The 15,564-nt window shown below is 41.9% G+C and overlaps 1 protein-coding gene across 3 annotated transcripts in view; it reads right to left on the reverse strand.

Moving 5' to 3' along the window:
- Positions 1-13,347: 13,347 nt before the first annotated feature.
- Positions 13,348-15,564, reverse strand: part of LOC147883509 (Alkaline-phosphatase-like family protein) — a 71,182-nt gene continuing 68,965 nt past the window's right edge. For all 3 annotated transcript variants that reach the window (XM_087399429.1, XM_087399430.1, XM_087399431.1), the window contains 4 exons: positions 14,430-15,533; positions 14,071-14,163; positions 13,672-13,970; positions 13,348-13,535 (listed from right to left, as the gene is read on the reverse strand). In XM_087399429.1, coding sequence (XP_087255555.1) covers positions 13,427-13,535; positions 13,672-13,970; positions 14,071-14,163; positions 14,430-15,533 — 1,605 coding nt within the window. In that variant the 3' untranslated portion in view covers positions 13,348-13,426. The remainder of the gene's footprint in view (positions 13,536-13,671; positions 13,971-14,070; positions 14,164-14,429; positions 15,534-15,564) is intronic.

Consider the following 15,564-nt stretch of genomic DNA (forward strand, 5'->3'; position numbering starts at 1 on the left):
TAGTGCCTAGAGCTTGGCTCATTAAACATCTATAGGAGTTGGGGTATGATGAGAAGATCATCTGGGTAATCATGGCACTTTATAAGAGAGTGTCAGGTAGGATTCGGACCGACATAGGGTGGACAGAGGAGATTATGAGCACTCTTGGGGTCAAATAAGCTTGTCTATTTTCACCAACTAAGCTTACTTGGCCTCCATATAGACAACCTCAATACTTTCATTAGGACTCTAGGGGGGGTTGGCTGTTGTCTCCATATATATATATATATATATATGTATGTATGTATGTATATGTGTGTATATATTTGTATGTATGTATATACACACACACACTCTTTTTTTGTGAAATCCATGTGTCTTTATATTACAGAAAGGCTATCTCCAAAGTGGAGATCAACAAATACAAGATATAAAATTTCATTGTAGGACACGTAGAAAGTATAATCTAACCGATGAACAGATAGGCAATAATAAAAGGATTGCCTGAGTGACATTCAAAAAAAAAAGAACATAGAAGAAGTAGACTCTCAAAAGGCTTCATAATCGAACCCATGTGAAAAATAGAGCGTGCGCGCACACACACACACACACATTTTATTTTATTTTGTGATTTTTTTTTTGCATTACATTATAGAGTCACTATCCCAAAGTGGGATGTGCCCAAATGCATCAAGAAAAGATCTCAATATATGACAAGTATACATCATGATCTATAGACTGTGTTTGCAAGAAATCATTAAAAGATTGCTGCAAAGAGTGCTTGAAAATAGAGTAAATTGAAAAAATTGGATCACCAAAAACTCTATGATTTCTATCCTTCCATAGAGTCCAAAGTGCCCAATATCGAACCCAAATGAAAAATAGATCAAAATCCTATCTATGTGGGTGAATCCCAAACAACCAAAAAGACTTTCCAAAAGTGGCACTTGAAAATATGGTTCACAAGCACTGTCTTTAAAGTGTATGAGAATAATGCCAAAAAAGATGAGGTATTGATTCCCCATGGAGCCAAGCATCTACGGCAAACAGCCGAGCTATATGTCTATGAGCTAGCATCTGCCCAAATGGAAGAACTCCTAGCAAGACTCTCCATAAGAAGACCTGTTGTCGAAGAGGAATTTTTGAATGCCAAATCCCGTACAATCTCTTTCACCACCATGTTACAGGACGATTAATATGCCAAAGGTTATTTGCCGCAAGGGCAAAAGAACTTCGTACAGTGAAGAAACTGTAATATGAGACAGTCATAATGGGCGGCATGACAACCCTGGCAAATTAAGAGTGTAGTCCTGAAATCGGTCTTCAATTTCTAATGGAGGTATTGGTAAAAACTCTTGAAGCATAAAAGTAATATGACGCCATACAGGACGATAGTGCATGCTAAGACTATATTTTGCAGCAGCCAAAGGAAAAGAAAGAGGGGTCCCATCATCATGAACAACATCTACTACTGAATGGATCCCTTTGAGACTTAGAAAATAAAAAAGTTGAGGCTCACGCAAAGCCAACGGAGGGGAAAAGCCCCTCGACCAATATATGTTCTCAGATCATAAGGAGTTTCCCTGTAAATAATCCCTACCATGCCATTCCAGATGAGAAAGAATGTGCTTCCAATCCATCAACATAGTGGAAACCGGTGGACAACCCTTGATTTTACCATCAATAGATCCCAAAATGAAATCCTAGGGATGGGCTGCCAATATCCAAAGGTAGGAGTAGTAAGATGTGAGAGCAAATGATGCATCATGGCAGCCCAAGGTTGAGAACCCTGTATAAATTGCAGCATGATTTTGCCTTTATGAGCAAGAATAATTACATGAAGGTTAAGAATATTAAGACCATGCATTTTTGGTGAACAGAGGTGAGAATGCAAGTCTGTGGAATGCAGTGGTAGTAACTTAGATTTTTGAAAATTAACATGAAGACCACCAACCAAACCATAAATAGATAATGCATGTATCAGGGATGATAGATCCTGCTCAGTATTCTGAGGAGTGAAAAATGAATCATCAGCATAGCCTGAGAAATCATAGTACCACTTCCAGGAATCTGCAATCCATAGAGCAACCACCAAATGATCCATATATGGAAGCATGGGATGTGTGGCAATGTCATAAAGCAATGCATTAAGTGGACATCCCTAACGAACTGAACAACAAAGAGTCCATGCTTCAGAAATATCTCCAGAGACTATGCAGGAAGCGTGACTATCATTGTAAAGCCAATTAATAAGATGCTACAATTTGAGACCAAAACCCAAAGCACGCATAGTTTGCAAGATAACATCCCATTGGATTGTGTCAAAAACCTTAGCAATGTCAACCTACAATAATAAAACATCCTGTTATGTATATTTGGCATATTCTATACCAACATATGCATTTGCAATATTATCTATGATAGACACACACACACACACACACATAGAGAGAGAGAGAGAGAGAGAGAGAGAGAGAGCGAGAGCGAGAGGAGAGAGATGGATTCTTGATCCAAATCATCCTCTACACAAATAATGTCTTCCTATTCTGATCCTTAGCAGAGGGCCTCCAGCGACACTACATACTTTCTGCAAAACACATGAGACATGCACAAAAAGCTCTTCACACTAGGTGGATCATCGATGGAGATTGTCACATCCTATACTTTATTGGGGTTTCTTTTCTCTAGCTCAATTTTCATGATGCAACTGACATTGTAAGCCCAACTTGAGTAGGTCAAACGCCAAGCTTGCTAGACTTGAGTGACAGTGCTTTCACTCTTATTTTCAAGATCCTCGAACTAAGTCTCTTCTCTTTGGCTCTTGGTCTGCCCAACAGGTGTGTAGGGCATGGGCATCCCTTGTTAGGCCGGCTAGAACTGTTAGGTACAGGTTGGGCTTGAGTAGAGAGGCTTCAGGTTCTCTTGCTATAAGGATGGTCTGCAATAAGCCTTCAGTCATGTATCAGATAGTCCTGGCTAAGTTTGGAGCATCCCAACTTCAGCTTGACGCAGTATTCCAAGTTACCATGTATCTTTACTCAGCCAAAGATTGTGGCTCTTGTCTCACAGGATGACGTAGGTTATCGGCCATATCTTCATCTATGTCTTTGGTGGTTAAGGGAGATCAGAGATGGTGGACATGCACATGTAGATAATTTGAGAGTTTGGGGCTGCACATTGATTGATTAACTCTCTTTCAGTATAGCATTGATGCCCCCACTATTCTACTTATCACAAGATAAACTAGGTTATTCGAGAGGATCTCTTACAGCTACACACATTTAGGACTTGGTTGGCAATCAACCAGCTTCTTGCACAACTGAGTTTCTACTACAAGGACCACCACTTACATATTTTAGAGGAGGTCATCTAGCCACTAGGATATACATGGATCCACCTCCCAACATTTCTTGAGGATATCAATTGGGCAATTCAATGTCTCCTCACATGGACTTCGTATCGGCAAGTTGAGGACATACTCAGAAAGGGTCGCATCTGTACTTTATGTGGCCGATTAGAGATCGAGTCAAAGGAGCCCTTCACCTTCAGATGCTCTCTATAAAATGAGATTCAAGGTCTCTATACCAGTGTCTTGTCAGGGGTGGCTTTGGACTCCTATCTAGTCGCTTGTTCTACCTAGACCAGGAATGCCTGGCGACTTTCATTCATGAGGCCATCTGACAGAGGGAGCATTTTCTCAAGGTGCATAGGTGAGATCAGATTATACAACCAGACTCCATTTAGAGCAGGATCATTGAGCTTTTCTAGTCATACAACACAGACCAACAAGCCTCAAGAGATAACGAACTCAGGGACTAGAGAGAGAGCCACAACAAACCCGCCAACGGGTTGAGGCACATACTAGATATTAGGGGGCCTTCCCTCCATGCTCACCAAACTAGAGGCACGATTGATGAGGTTGACAATCACACTTGTCTAACTTAGAGCGCTAGCTAGGAGACAGCGTACCACACATGACGGCCATCATCTAGGCCACATCACAAGTTTCATGCTACCGTAACCTCGCAAATCATCGCGTTTCCAATTAGGCTTGCCTCTTCTGCTTATCAGAATGTGATGTTCTTTTTGGCTAGCTTTTGTATGATCATCACAATAATGCCACATCATAGCCTCTCCATGGAACCAAAGAGGTTTTCTTACGTATTGGTATCTCTATGATTATGGATATGTTGTATCCATCTTGGGTGTTGAGCTTGCTTAAAGGCTCCACCCTTTCAGCTCATTGTATCATGTTCTTTTAGTCTCATTTACCCTTTGAATACTTAGTTCACTAGCCGAGCATGTTAGCATTTTAGCTTTTGCTTTCAATTTCCAGCTTTTAGTTCTCAGTAAGGGTCTTAGTGAACCCTTTGCTTTAGCCCTCAGTGGCTTGTATGAGGTACTTCTTGGATTTGCAGTGTCTCATAGGCCCACGAGGCCTCTTGCAGCGTTAATCTCTCTCTCTCTCTCTCTCTCTCTCTCTCTCTCTCTCTCTCTCTCTCTCACACACACACACACACACACAAACCTCAAAAGAGTTAAAAACCCACCAATAAGTACAAGGAAAAAATTTACAAGTAAAGCCTCAGAGCAAAAGTCATGAGGCAGCCAAGTAAATAGTTACATATCAAGTTGGAGGAGGACTAAACACAGCATCCTCCAGCTTCAAATTGTTGCTTTGTAAAAACTGATGCAGTGATGAAACCACACCATCAATAAAAACAAGCTGTTTTTTGGCCTTGTGATTCTTCTTGATATAGGTTGGTACCTAAAATTTTTGAATCACAGGGTCAAAAACCTATTGTAACATGGGATCAAAAGATTCCAGTAAAAAAGGTACTTCTGCATCCCGGCCAGAAGAAAACTTTGGCACAGGCATCAAAGGCAGAGAGGCTAAATCAACAACTGTATGTTTCGACGAAAAAGCTGCATCTAATAAAGCAGGACTTAGCATTTGAGCTTCATTCTGAGGATCAACCTGAGAAAGAGCAGGGGCAGCATCCTGAGAGAGAGCATGCATATCATCCTGTAAAATCCCCTCTAAAGGGGTACATCCATATCCTGAGTAGAAGGAGACTGATGATGCTCAAAAGGGGTGCAAACCTGAGCTTCTTCAGCAAGAGGAAGATTTGCCTGTGATTTATCTTCCTTCCTCCAGTAGTGCTTCAGAGTAGTAGAAGGCCTCTCCAAAGAAGCCATAGTAGAAATCAGAGGAGACGAGAGAGTAACCTTGACAGCTGAAGAAGGAGCAGGAGGAATGGGCCTGGATGTAGAAGGGCAATCACGTGCAAAACGACCAACCTATCGGCACCGATAACATGCAATGGGAAAAGATGCAAAATGCAGCCTGATGCACATCGGATGAGCAAATCCCAAATCAAGATCCAGAGTAGATGGCACGGGCTGCGTCATATCCCACAAAACGCAAAGGCGAACATCACAGGAAGCTTGCAAGAACTCCTGTCTCGGAACATGAAGAGGCCTTCCCAAAAAAGCTGCAAGAGTTTGAAGATGCTGAAGAAGAGGCACAGGCAGCGCTTTGAGAGTAATCCAAACCGGACAGTGAGTCAGAAGGGTAGCAGAAGGATCGAAAAGTGGATCCCAGGGCATCACATAAGCGAAGAAGCCAGCCCCAGGAACACCAGCACGACTAACTAGCCGCTCCACCACATTAGTCAAAGAAACGTGGGCATAATGAAATCCTTTGCCCAGAAAGACAAAGGAGAAAATACAATCCGGACCCATTGCAACTTCAGCCCAACGACGAAGTTGAGCGACGGAAAGAACCCTACCCATAAAGTAGAGACAGACTCCAAACTACTGAGCCTGTCGAAGTCCTGAAACCAGAAGGGCAGAATCCAAAGAGCAAACAAACGGGGAACCTGATGAAGGAACATCTGTGACAGAGGCTAAGCATAACTGACACAGAAGATCTAGCTGCAGGGAAGAAGAAGGGCCATCTGCGAGATCAAGCTTTGCCAATTTGAAAGAGGATGAAGAAGGCAAAGCACCGCGCTTCCGTCAAACGAAGACTCGAGCAGGAGGAACAGAGGAAGCAAAAAAAACAAAAGATGTTTCAAGAGCCTGTACGGGCAGTACGGGTGGGGAAATCTGTACAGAGTACTAGCGTCTGCACCACGTGTCTGCTTGGACGGAGGGTTATACGAAGGGCTGAACCGAAGGTTGTGTAGATAATTGCAAGGGTCGGGGGGGTTGTACGAACTGTACGAAATTTCGTACAGCTGACGAGAGTTGTACGGATGGCGATGAAGGCTGCAAGGTAGAAGATGGGGGCTGTACGAGCACTACGGGCAAAACGAGGGAGGGAACAAAGGGGGACGGAGGGTCGACTAAGGCTGTGGGGGCTCTAGAGGTCTCCATCGTCTCACACTCTCACCTACATGCGCTACACACACCACACACACACACACACACAATGCGCGTTGCACATCCTGGGAGAATTGAGCTCTTATCTTACAACCTAGCACACATGTCCACACACTCATTTTTAGTTTCATCTCGTTTCCAATTAGGCTTGCCTCTTCTGCTTATCAGAATGTGATGTTCTTTTTGGCTAGCTTTCGTATGATCATCACAATGATGCCACATCATAGCCTCTCCATGGAACCAAAGAGGTTTTCTTATGTATTGGTATCTCTATGATTATGGATATGTTGTATCCATCTTGGGTGTTGAGCTTGCTTAAAGGCTCCACCCTTTCAACTCATTGTATCATGTTCTTTTAGTCTCATTTACCCTTTGAACACTTAGTTCACTAGCTGAGCATGTTAGCATTTTAGCTTTTGCTTTCAGTTTCCAGCTTTTAGTTCTCAGTAAGGGTCTTAGTGAACCCTTTGCTTTAGCCCTCAGTGGCTTGTATGAGGTACTTCTTGGATTCGCACTGTCTCATAGGCCCGTGAGGCCTCTTGCAGCGTTAATCTCTCTCTCTCTCTCTCTCTCTCTCTCTCTCTCTCTCTCTCTCTCTCACACACACACACACACACTTTTTTTTTTTTTGGTAAAATCCATTGTATTTATATGCTCATAAATTTACAATATGGGAGGTCTCCCACACACTAGCAAAGAACTCCGAAAGAGAGCCCAATAGAAGAACTCAAAAACAAGTAGAGAACACTTCAAGGCAAGTAGCATCCAAATCCCTTGCAGCAATACTGTCATGTAAAGACTGCTTAAGGGACATTCTGAAGAAAATATATGCCTGAGGAAACTGTTGACCCATCCTAGAGTGCAGTCTCTGTGTCCAGATGGTCCATAATACCCAAAAGCGAGTCCAATGAAAGAAAAGGAGTAATGGAGACATCTGAGATGAGCAGCATCCAAACATCCAGAAAAGTTTCCCAAATCTGATAGAAGGGAACCGAAGCCGCAGTAAATGAGAAACCTGAGTGATCAATGTGCGAGAGTGCGGGCAAAACCATAATAAGTGAGGAACTGTCTCGCGAGGATGAGAGCAACGGGGGCAGAAAGGAGAAGCAATGCGGCGAGCTGCCAATTTCACCCCAATGGAAAAGGCTCCCACTATACATCTCCAAAAGAAAAGCCTCTGTTTCAATGGCAATTTGGTTTTCCAGATTTTCATGAGACGGGATTGCCACCAAGATAAAGGCCTATCCAAATTCCAAAGAGTGTTGGCATGCTTGTCAATCCATGGCTGTGGAAGAAGAAATCTGTAAACCTTCGAAGCAGTCAGATTGTGTATCGAAAGTGTGTATGCAGCAGGAGGTATGGAAGTCAAATTCCAGTCCATTAATCTGTCCTGTGCAAACAGTGGAGGAACCGGAACAAATGGCTGCATCTCTCTCACACACACACACACACACACACATACACACACACACACAAACCTCAAAAGAGTTAAAAACCCACCAATAAGTACAAGGAAAAAATTTACAAGTAAAGCCTCAGAGCAAAAGTCATGAGGCAGCCAAGTAAATAGTTACATATCAAGCTGGAGGAGGACTAAACACAGCATCCTCCAGCTTCAAATTGTTGCTTTGTAAAAACTGATGCAGTGATGAAACCACACCATCAATAAAAACAAGCTGTTTTTTGGCCTTGTGATTCTTCTTGATATAGGTTGGTACCTAAAATTTTTGAATCACAGGGTCAAAAACCTATTGTAACATGGGATCAAAAGATTCCAGTACAAAAGGTACTTCTGCATCCCGGCCAGAAGAAAACTTTGGCACAGGCATCAAAGGCAGAGAGGCTAAATCAACAATTGTATGTTTCGACGAAAAAGCTGCATCTAATAAAGCAGGACTTAGCATTTGAGCTTCATTCTGAGGATCAACCTGAGTAAGAGCAGGGGCAACATCTTGAGAGAGAGCATGCATATCATCCTGTAAAATCCCCTCTAAAGGGGTACATCCATATCCTGAGTAGAAGGAGACTGATGATGCTCAAAAGGGGTGCAAACATGAGCTTCTTCAGCAAGAGGAAGATTTGCCTGTGATTTATCTTCCTTCCTCCAATAGTGCTTCAGAGCAGTAGAAGGCTTCTCCAAAGAAGCCATAGTAGAAATCGGAGGAGACGGGAGAGTAACCTTGACAGCTGAAGAAGGAGCAGGAGGAATGGGCCTGGATGTAGAAGGGCAATCACGTGCAAAATGACCAACCTATAGGCACCGATAACATGCAATGGGAAAAGATGCAAAATGCAGCATGATGGACATCGGATGAGCAAATCCCAAATCAAGATCCAGAGTAGATGGCATGGGCTGCGTCATATCCCACAAAATGCAAAGGCGAACATCACAGGAAGCTTGCAAGAACTCCTGTCTCGGAACATGAAGAGGCCTTCCCAAAAAAGCTGCAAGAGTTGGAAGATGCTGAAGAAGAGGCACAGGGCAGCGCTTTGAGAGTAATCCAAACCGGACAGTGAGTTAGAAGGGTAGCAGAAGGATCGAAAAGTGGATCCCAGGGCATCACATAAGCGAAGAAACCAGCCCCAGGAACACCAACACGACTAACTAGCCGCTCCACCACATCAGTCGAAGAAACGTGAGCATAATGAAATCCTTTGCCCATAAAGACAAAGGAGAAAATACAATCCGGACCCATTGCAACTTTAGCCCAACGACGAAGTGAGCGACGAAAAGAACCCTGCCCATAAAGTAGAGACAGACTCCAAACTACTGAGCCTGTCAAAGTCCTAAAACCAGAAGGGCAAAATCCAAAGAGCAAACAAACGGGGAACCTGATGAAGGAACATCTGTGACAGAGGCTAAGCATAACTGACGTAGAAGATCTAGATGTAGGGAAGAAGAAGGGCCATCTGCGAGATCAAGCTTTGCCAATTTGAAAGAGGATGAAGAAGGCAAAGCACCGCGCTTCCATCGAATGAAGACTTGAGCAGGAGGAACAGAGGAAGCAAAAAAAACGAAAGATGTTTCAAGAGCCTGTACGGGCTGTATGGGTGGGAAAATCTATACAGATTTTGCAGGTACAGATGAAGCAGGTACTAGCGTCTGCACCACGTCTGCCCGGACGGAGGGTTATACGAAGGGCTGAACCGAAGGTTGTGTAGATAATTGCAAGGGTCAGGGGGGCTGTATAGACTGTACGAAATTCCGTACAGCTGACGGGAGCTGTACGGATGGCGATGAAGGCTGCAAGGTGGAAGACGAGGGCTGTACGAGCACTACGGGCAAAACGAGGGAGGGAACAAAGGGGGACGGAGGGTCGACTAGGGCTGCGGGGGCTCCAGAGCTCTCCATCGTCTCACACTCTCACCTACATGAGCTACACACACCACACACACACACAATGCGCGTTGCACATCCTGGGAGAATTGAGCTCTTATCGTACAACCTAGCACACATGTCCACACACTCATTTTTAGTTTTTCTCCATCAAATTGTGTAGAGTTGCAATTTTTAGCCTTCATGTGATTCAATACGCAATTCTATAATTGCCTTAGAGTTGAACGTAAAGCTAAGATATACTTAAAAGCAAGAGGTGCACATATTGAAAAGCTATTTAAGTAGTAAGCTTCATTTAGATGAGACTTGGTGTATGCATAAACCATTATAATGACTGAAGGCTAGTAAATTTTGGGGTGCATTTGGTGAAGGTACTTACGTTCACACTAATGGAAACTTGGTCTGACACGATTGAGAACTCCTTAATTCACTTTCAACTCTTTCAGATATTGTTTGAGAAATGTTGCCACTACTTTACTACAAAGTGGCAACAAGAAGACTCTACTTGTCACATTGTTGCTAGAAAACCATGGTATTTCAAGCAAAAGAAGCCATCAAGGGCTCATAATGTGTTAATTTCTTTCTTCTATTGCTAAATTGATCTTGAAGAAAATTTCTCTATGTTTTCCCTATTGAACTTCATCTAATGAACCGTACCTAAGCCATGCATGTCTAATAGCATGCACATTTGTGAAATGATATTGTGATAGTACAAAAAAAGAGAAAACTAACTTGCCAACTACGAAGACACTATAGAGCATATATCTACCTGCATATAAAACAAACCTCAATATGCTGAGCCTGTGGTTCTCTTTGAAGCAATTAAATCACACATAGTTTGCTTTGATAAGGATTTATTCATAGCCCTGACTCCGTTTGGGATCTACTATTCATACGAGAGCTCTTCTTAGTGAGGAAAGGCCCAAAGCTTGGTACCTTTTCAAGAAAGATGCCCAATATTGGGGTTAACTCTAGAGGAGGAAATAAGATGGAAAACCTGGCCTACACTTAAAGGAAAGTCCAGCCTTACAAATAATGTGAGAGCTTCTCACAAATAGGCTCAAGCTATGCAAAGATGGTACTGTTTAGAAGGGTGGCAACCACATTTACTATGAGAAAGAGTTCCTTTTGGGTTGGCTATCCAAGGCTATTTCATGTGCATACAATTAGACCTACATTTCCGTTCTTGTGCAAAGCCTCTATAACTTGTTCCCATTCCAAACTAGACACTTATAGAAGTGACAATTTGAAATCATCATACATACATAAACTAATAGCAATGCCGTAACTTATATATCTGCATCGCATAATTTCTGCTTTTCATCTATGATTGGCGCAATTAGAAGTTTGCCTGTTCGTGGAAGAATGTTTTATGATTCTGTCTACTACAGCTTTGTGTTCATATTTTTTTGGCTCGTGGCTCCTTATGAAAAAAGGGGAACTGGACTGGCTGTATTCTTTTGTGTTCCTTCACCAGTCTGTCCAAGCTTACACACTAAAATTCTATACAGAAATTTCAGATAAGCTCTCTCTCTCTCTCTCTCCTCTCTCTCTCTCTCTCTCTCTCTTTTTCCATCCAAGTCTGTACGGTTTTCGTTTTCTGTAAGCAAACCCAAATGTTGCTGTATAAATAGACAGCCTTCGATGTGTACTGATCAGGGTGAGTCTTAATCCTAGATGAAGAGCAGATAGTTTTTTTGTGTAAGCACAGGGTTTGAAGTTGTTTGACAAAATGATATCCCAGAAAATAAGTCAGCTTTGTTATGGCTAATTGCAATATTCAAGTGTAAAAGGGCTAAGAATTGGAAATTGTAATGGGAAGTGTAAGAGATGCCCATGTTCATTAGAGGATATATATAATCAGTTTGTTGCCTCCTTGTTAGAAAGCTGTGGAAACGTGTTCAATTGGGTAGCTATTCTACTTAGGCATGCCTCTAAAATTGAAAGGCACAAAGCTCATGCCTTGTGCTTCATGTGGATTGCCAGAACGATTTTCCATTTAATACTGTCAAAACTAACCCAGAAATTATATTTGAAGTTGTATTCTAGGAGAAAAATAAAGCAATCGAACAAATTCAATCAAGGAATCTGCGCTTTCTCAGACAATGAACAGAGGATGCCGGCCTCATACTCAATATCTCCTGCTGGCCGCTCATCTGCTGAGGAGGACCAGGATGCCATGAGAGTTTCCTTATTCTACAATTGAATGATGCTGCCGCTATTCTATTCTCTTGTGGAGGACAAAAGTCTCCCGTTGCTGTGTACCTTTTTCCTACCAAGGGGTTCTGGATGGTTACAAAGGACATCCAGATGTTGTAAATATCAACTTTATGATAATAATTATAATATAGCAATGCTTTTTGCCCAGAAAATATTAAACATGAAAACAATCCATTTGGAACTAGAACCCAACTCAGGGTTGAATGATCATCCAGCACACTCATCATTGATCAACCCAAATATAACGTAAAAATACTCGAGAGATTTGCAAGAGCCACAAGAAAATTTGATGAAATCTATGACATGGCATCTGAATAATGTCAGTTGACCATATCTTCACCACTCTTGTTGTTTGAAATTGCCCTTTTTACTGTTCAACTGAGACAGTCTTCAGCTCCTGGATATGTATTATAATATGCAGTGGATGTCAGGAGCACTTATAAAACCAAACGGCTCGTTACACATTCTCCTTCCCTCTACTTGCCTCAGGAATTCCACCGAAATCACATAATGCCCAGGTTTAGGTTAGTTCTATCAGGCACTGCCCTTGCTCTCCCTTTAGTACAATTCATCTGCATAATAGAACTCTGCCAGGCTAAGCCAAAAAATGTGTACAGAATCTGATTGTATTTTGAAATTCTTCTCATAAAGTGAGAGAAATAGAGCAAAATCCCAAATTGTTTTTTGGGCTGTGAAACTGTCCTTGGTTGCACAACTCTGAAGGTAAACTGATTTAGCACGTCTCTGGTTTATAGATCATGATAACTATGCAAAGATCATGAACCCTGGATTTAATATCTAGGGAGTGACCTGCAGCAAACATATTGCAACCTTTGCCACTATACATAGTTTGAATAAGAAAATGATTGTTCTAAAATTCCACACAATGGTACTATATGCTTCAGCACATCAGCATCAAATCTGAGTTGGAGAAGAGTGATTGAAGACTGCAAAATTATCTGTCCTGGAGACTGCAGATACCTGACTCCTGCACATCCCACAAGCACCATGAATACATAGTATGCATACGGACTTTCTGTAGCCTCAATTGAATTGTCTACAGGGATTATGATTCAGTGGAAGAGAGTGCTAAAAACATTATTCATTTGATGCCTATTTCCAGACATACATGTATTTCATAGCTTATGATGCATTTAGCTTGTGTGTGCATGTGACATATCTTTGTCCTTTTTTGTTTTTTCAGAGAGACATATCTTCGACCTTTCTCATAGCATTCACCAAAAAGTCTGTTCTCATGTTAGCTAGTAAAATATACTTTCAAAGATGAGGCTTTTTCAGTTAATACTCTTATGTTGCACAATAGACTTGCAAACAGTAAAAGTTGTCCAAATTCTCATTGTTTTCTTTGTGCCCAAGAAAGAGTATCCAGATTATGAGTATGATAATATACCGGCTTTAAAACAGCTTGCTCTTTTCATTGTTCGCCAATTTTTGAAGATAGGGAGTCCCCTCTCATATTCAGCTCCCGATTTCTGAAGTGAGTCACAAATTCAAGTTTTTCTGAACAATTAAGCTTGTATAGAAAGAGATGAATGCATTGATCATCACTCCCGCGTATGTACACAGGACTGTAAAACACACATAGAGGTACCTGGACAAGCCACTAAACAATTTAGGACGTTTTTCAAATGAAATTGTGTTGCTGTAATCAACAAAGGCATGCTTGAATCTACAACAAATGAACCAATTTAAACAGCTGACAAATCCCCAATTGAAAAGGAGCTTACTTGGGAGAGAAGACACTCCATATGAAAAGGTGACCTTGCATCAGAACCATGACTGATGTGAACACTACCAATACTACAGAACTAAGAGCCAAGGGAACAACACATGGGAGAGCAATCGCCTCCAATTGCCAATTTTGTAACTGAATCTGTTTAGGTACTGTTTTCCCAGCAGAAAATCGACTATCGATGTCCACAAATGAGGTTGCCAATAGAACCCCCATCATGAACAGAAATGGAGATGAATATGTAATTATAAAGGCCAATGACCCTGATAGAAAAATTGAATGACGGCTCAGTCCCTGCACAGCCAATCGCTTTCCTGATGATGAGCCACATAGATTTAAAGAACAACTGCTTAAGCATTTCTTGAAAAAGCGACCAAACTATGGAATTGCATACAATATAAGCTCCAGCAACATCGACAGTTGCAAGTGTGTTAGTATTGCCAATGCCAAAATGACCAGATGCTCCCATCCAGTATAATGTCAAGACCTGAAAAATATCAGTATAGGCTAGTGTTTTAGTACTTAGTGTGAATTCGCACATAGATAATGCACCAATGGCTATTGACTGCAATCTATTGCCAGATCACAAGAAGCATCCTAGAAATACCAGAATTAAAAAGTTCAGGTGTCCACTGCATCGCCACACACACACAAAAAATGGAAAAAGTTCTCTCTTTCTTATTGGTACTTTGGATTGGCTTCAGTGAGTGTTGCTAGATGCAGGCAGTGAATAAGAAAGAGTCGCTGCCTTACTTTTAACCAAGAACTATGTGTGCAGCTTGCATTGTTGAAGAAGACTATGACAGAGAGCAGTTGCAATAGCAGCAACACAACAGGCATGGTGTTAACAGAATGTTGAAGCAGGAGTTGCAGTAGGCACCAAGAGGAGATGAATACTTTTCCAATAAAATTAAGGCATACTTGCTCTCTTTCCAAGAAAGTCAGCCAATAGCAATGTTCTGACCTAGCCAAGCGATCCCTCCTCCCTGTCTTCTTGAATTCTTTCAAAACATCCATCCTTGCAGTATAACAAGATAGAAACCAAGGGGAGAGGAAAAGAACAACGAGGGCTGTCCAACCCAAAACAAAATACACAAGTTTGGCGAAGAAAGTAGCCCACTGCTCTGCCATTCTCACTGGTCTTCTAGTAGTCCATACATTGTAAAGAAGTATGAGCAGCGTGGCTGTACTCAAACTTGCTGCTGCAAACCTCTGCATGGAATCCCTTGGGGTTCGTTCCAGAATTAGCATGCAGCTTATCATTGTTACAAAGGCAAGAGACATCAACCTGATTGCCAGAAGGACTACTGGATCTGCCTGGTCCAACCACTTTGCCACATCAGGAAGATGAGCCCAATTCACACCACTTCGATGCCAGCTTCGCAATATTCTTGCTATTAGTAGCACTATAACTATCAAAAAAATCTGGCTGATTGTTCTTCTCCTTTCATATACATGGCCCCTTCTTTCTGGTAACTTGCCATCCAAAGTATCACCGTTCAAGGAGCTGCTTGAACCACGAGACTCAATCCAACACAGAGTTAAACTGCAGAAAAATGCATGTTGATATGAGCTTGCCTGCTGACATGTTCTACGAAGGAATACCAACCACAAGGTGACCGCAAAGTAATGCAAGGTAAACTGCTCCTCTTCTACCAGAGAACTAGAAGTAAAGCTAATTGCATGTGCACAAATTGCAGCAAGAGCAATCAAACTTTCAAGCTTGCTGGTCTGAAATCCTGCATTATCCTTAGCTACGCCTGACACTGCCTTATGTATCCAAAATGAGATCCCTACAAGTACTGCCAGTGAAATGATCATCAACAAACCACCACTGTAGATGAAAAGCTTATTCTTCTGTATTCAGACAGGACAACAGAGATGTTAG

The sequence above is a fragment of the Dipteris shenzhenensis genome, chromosome 28 (assembly GCF_047967505.1).
Source record: "Dipteris shenzhenensis isolate YYH24624 ecotype China chromosome 28, Dip_SZ_1.0, whole genome shotgun sequence".
NCBI classification, from domain to species: Eukaryota; Viridiplantae; Streptophyta; class Polypodiopsida; order Gleicheniales; family Dipteridaceae; genus Dipteris; species Dipteris shenzhenensis.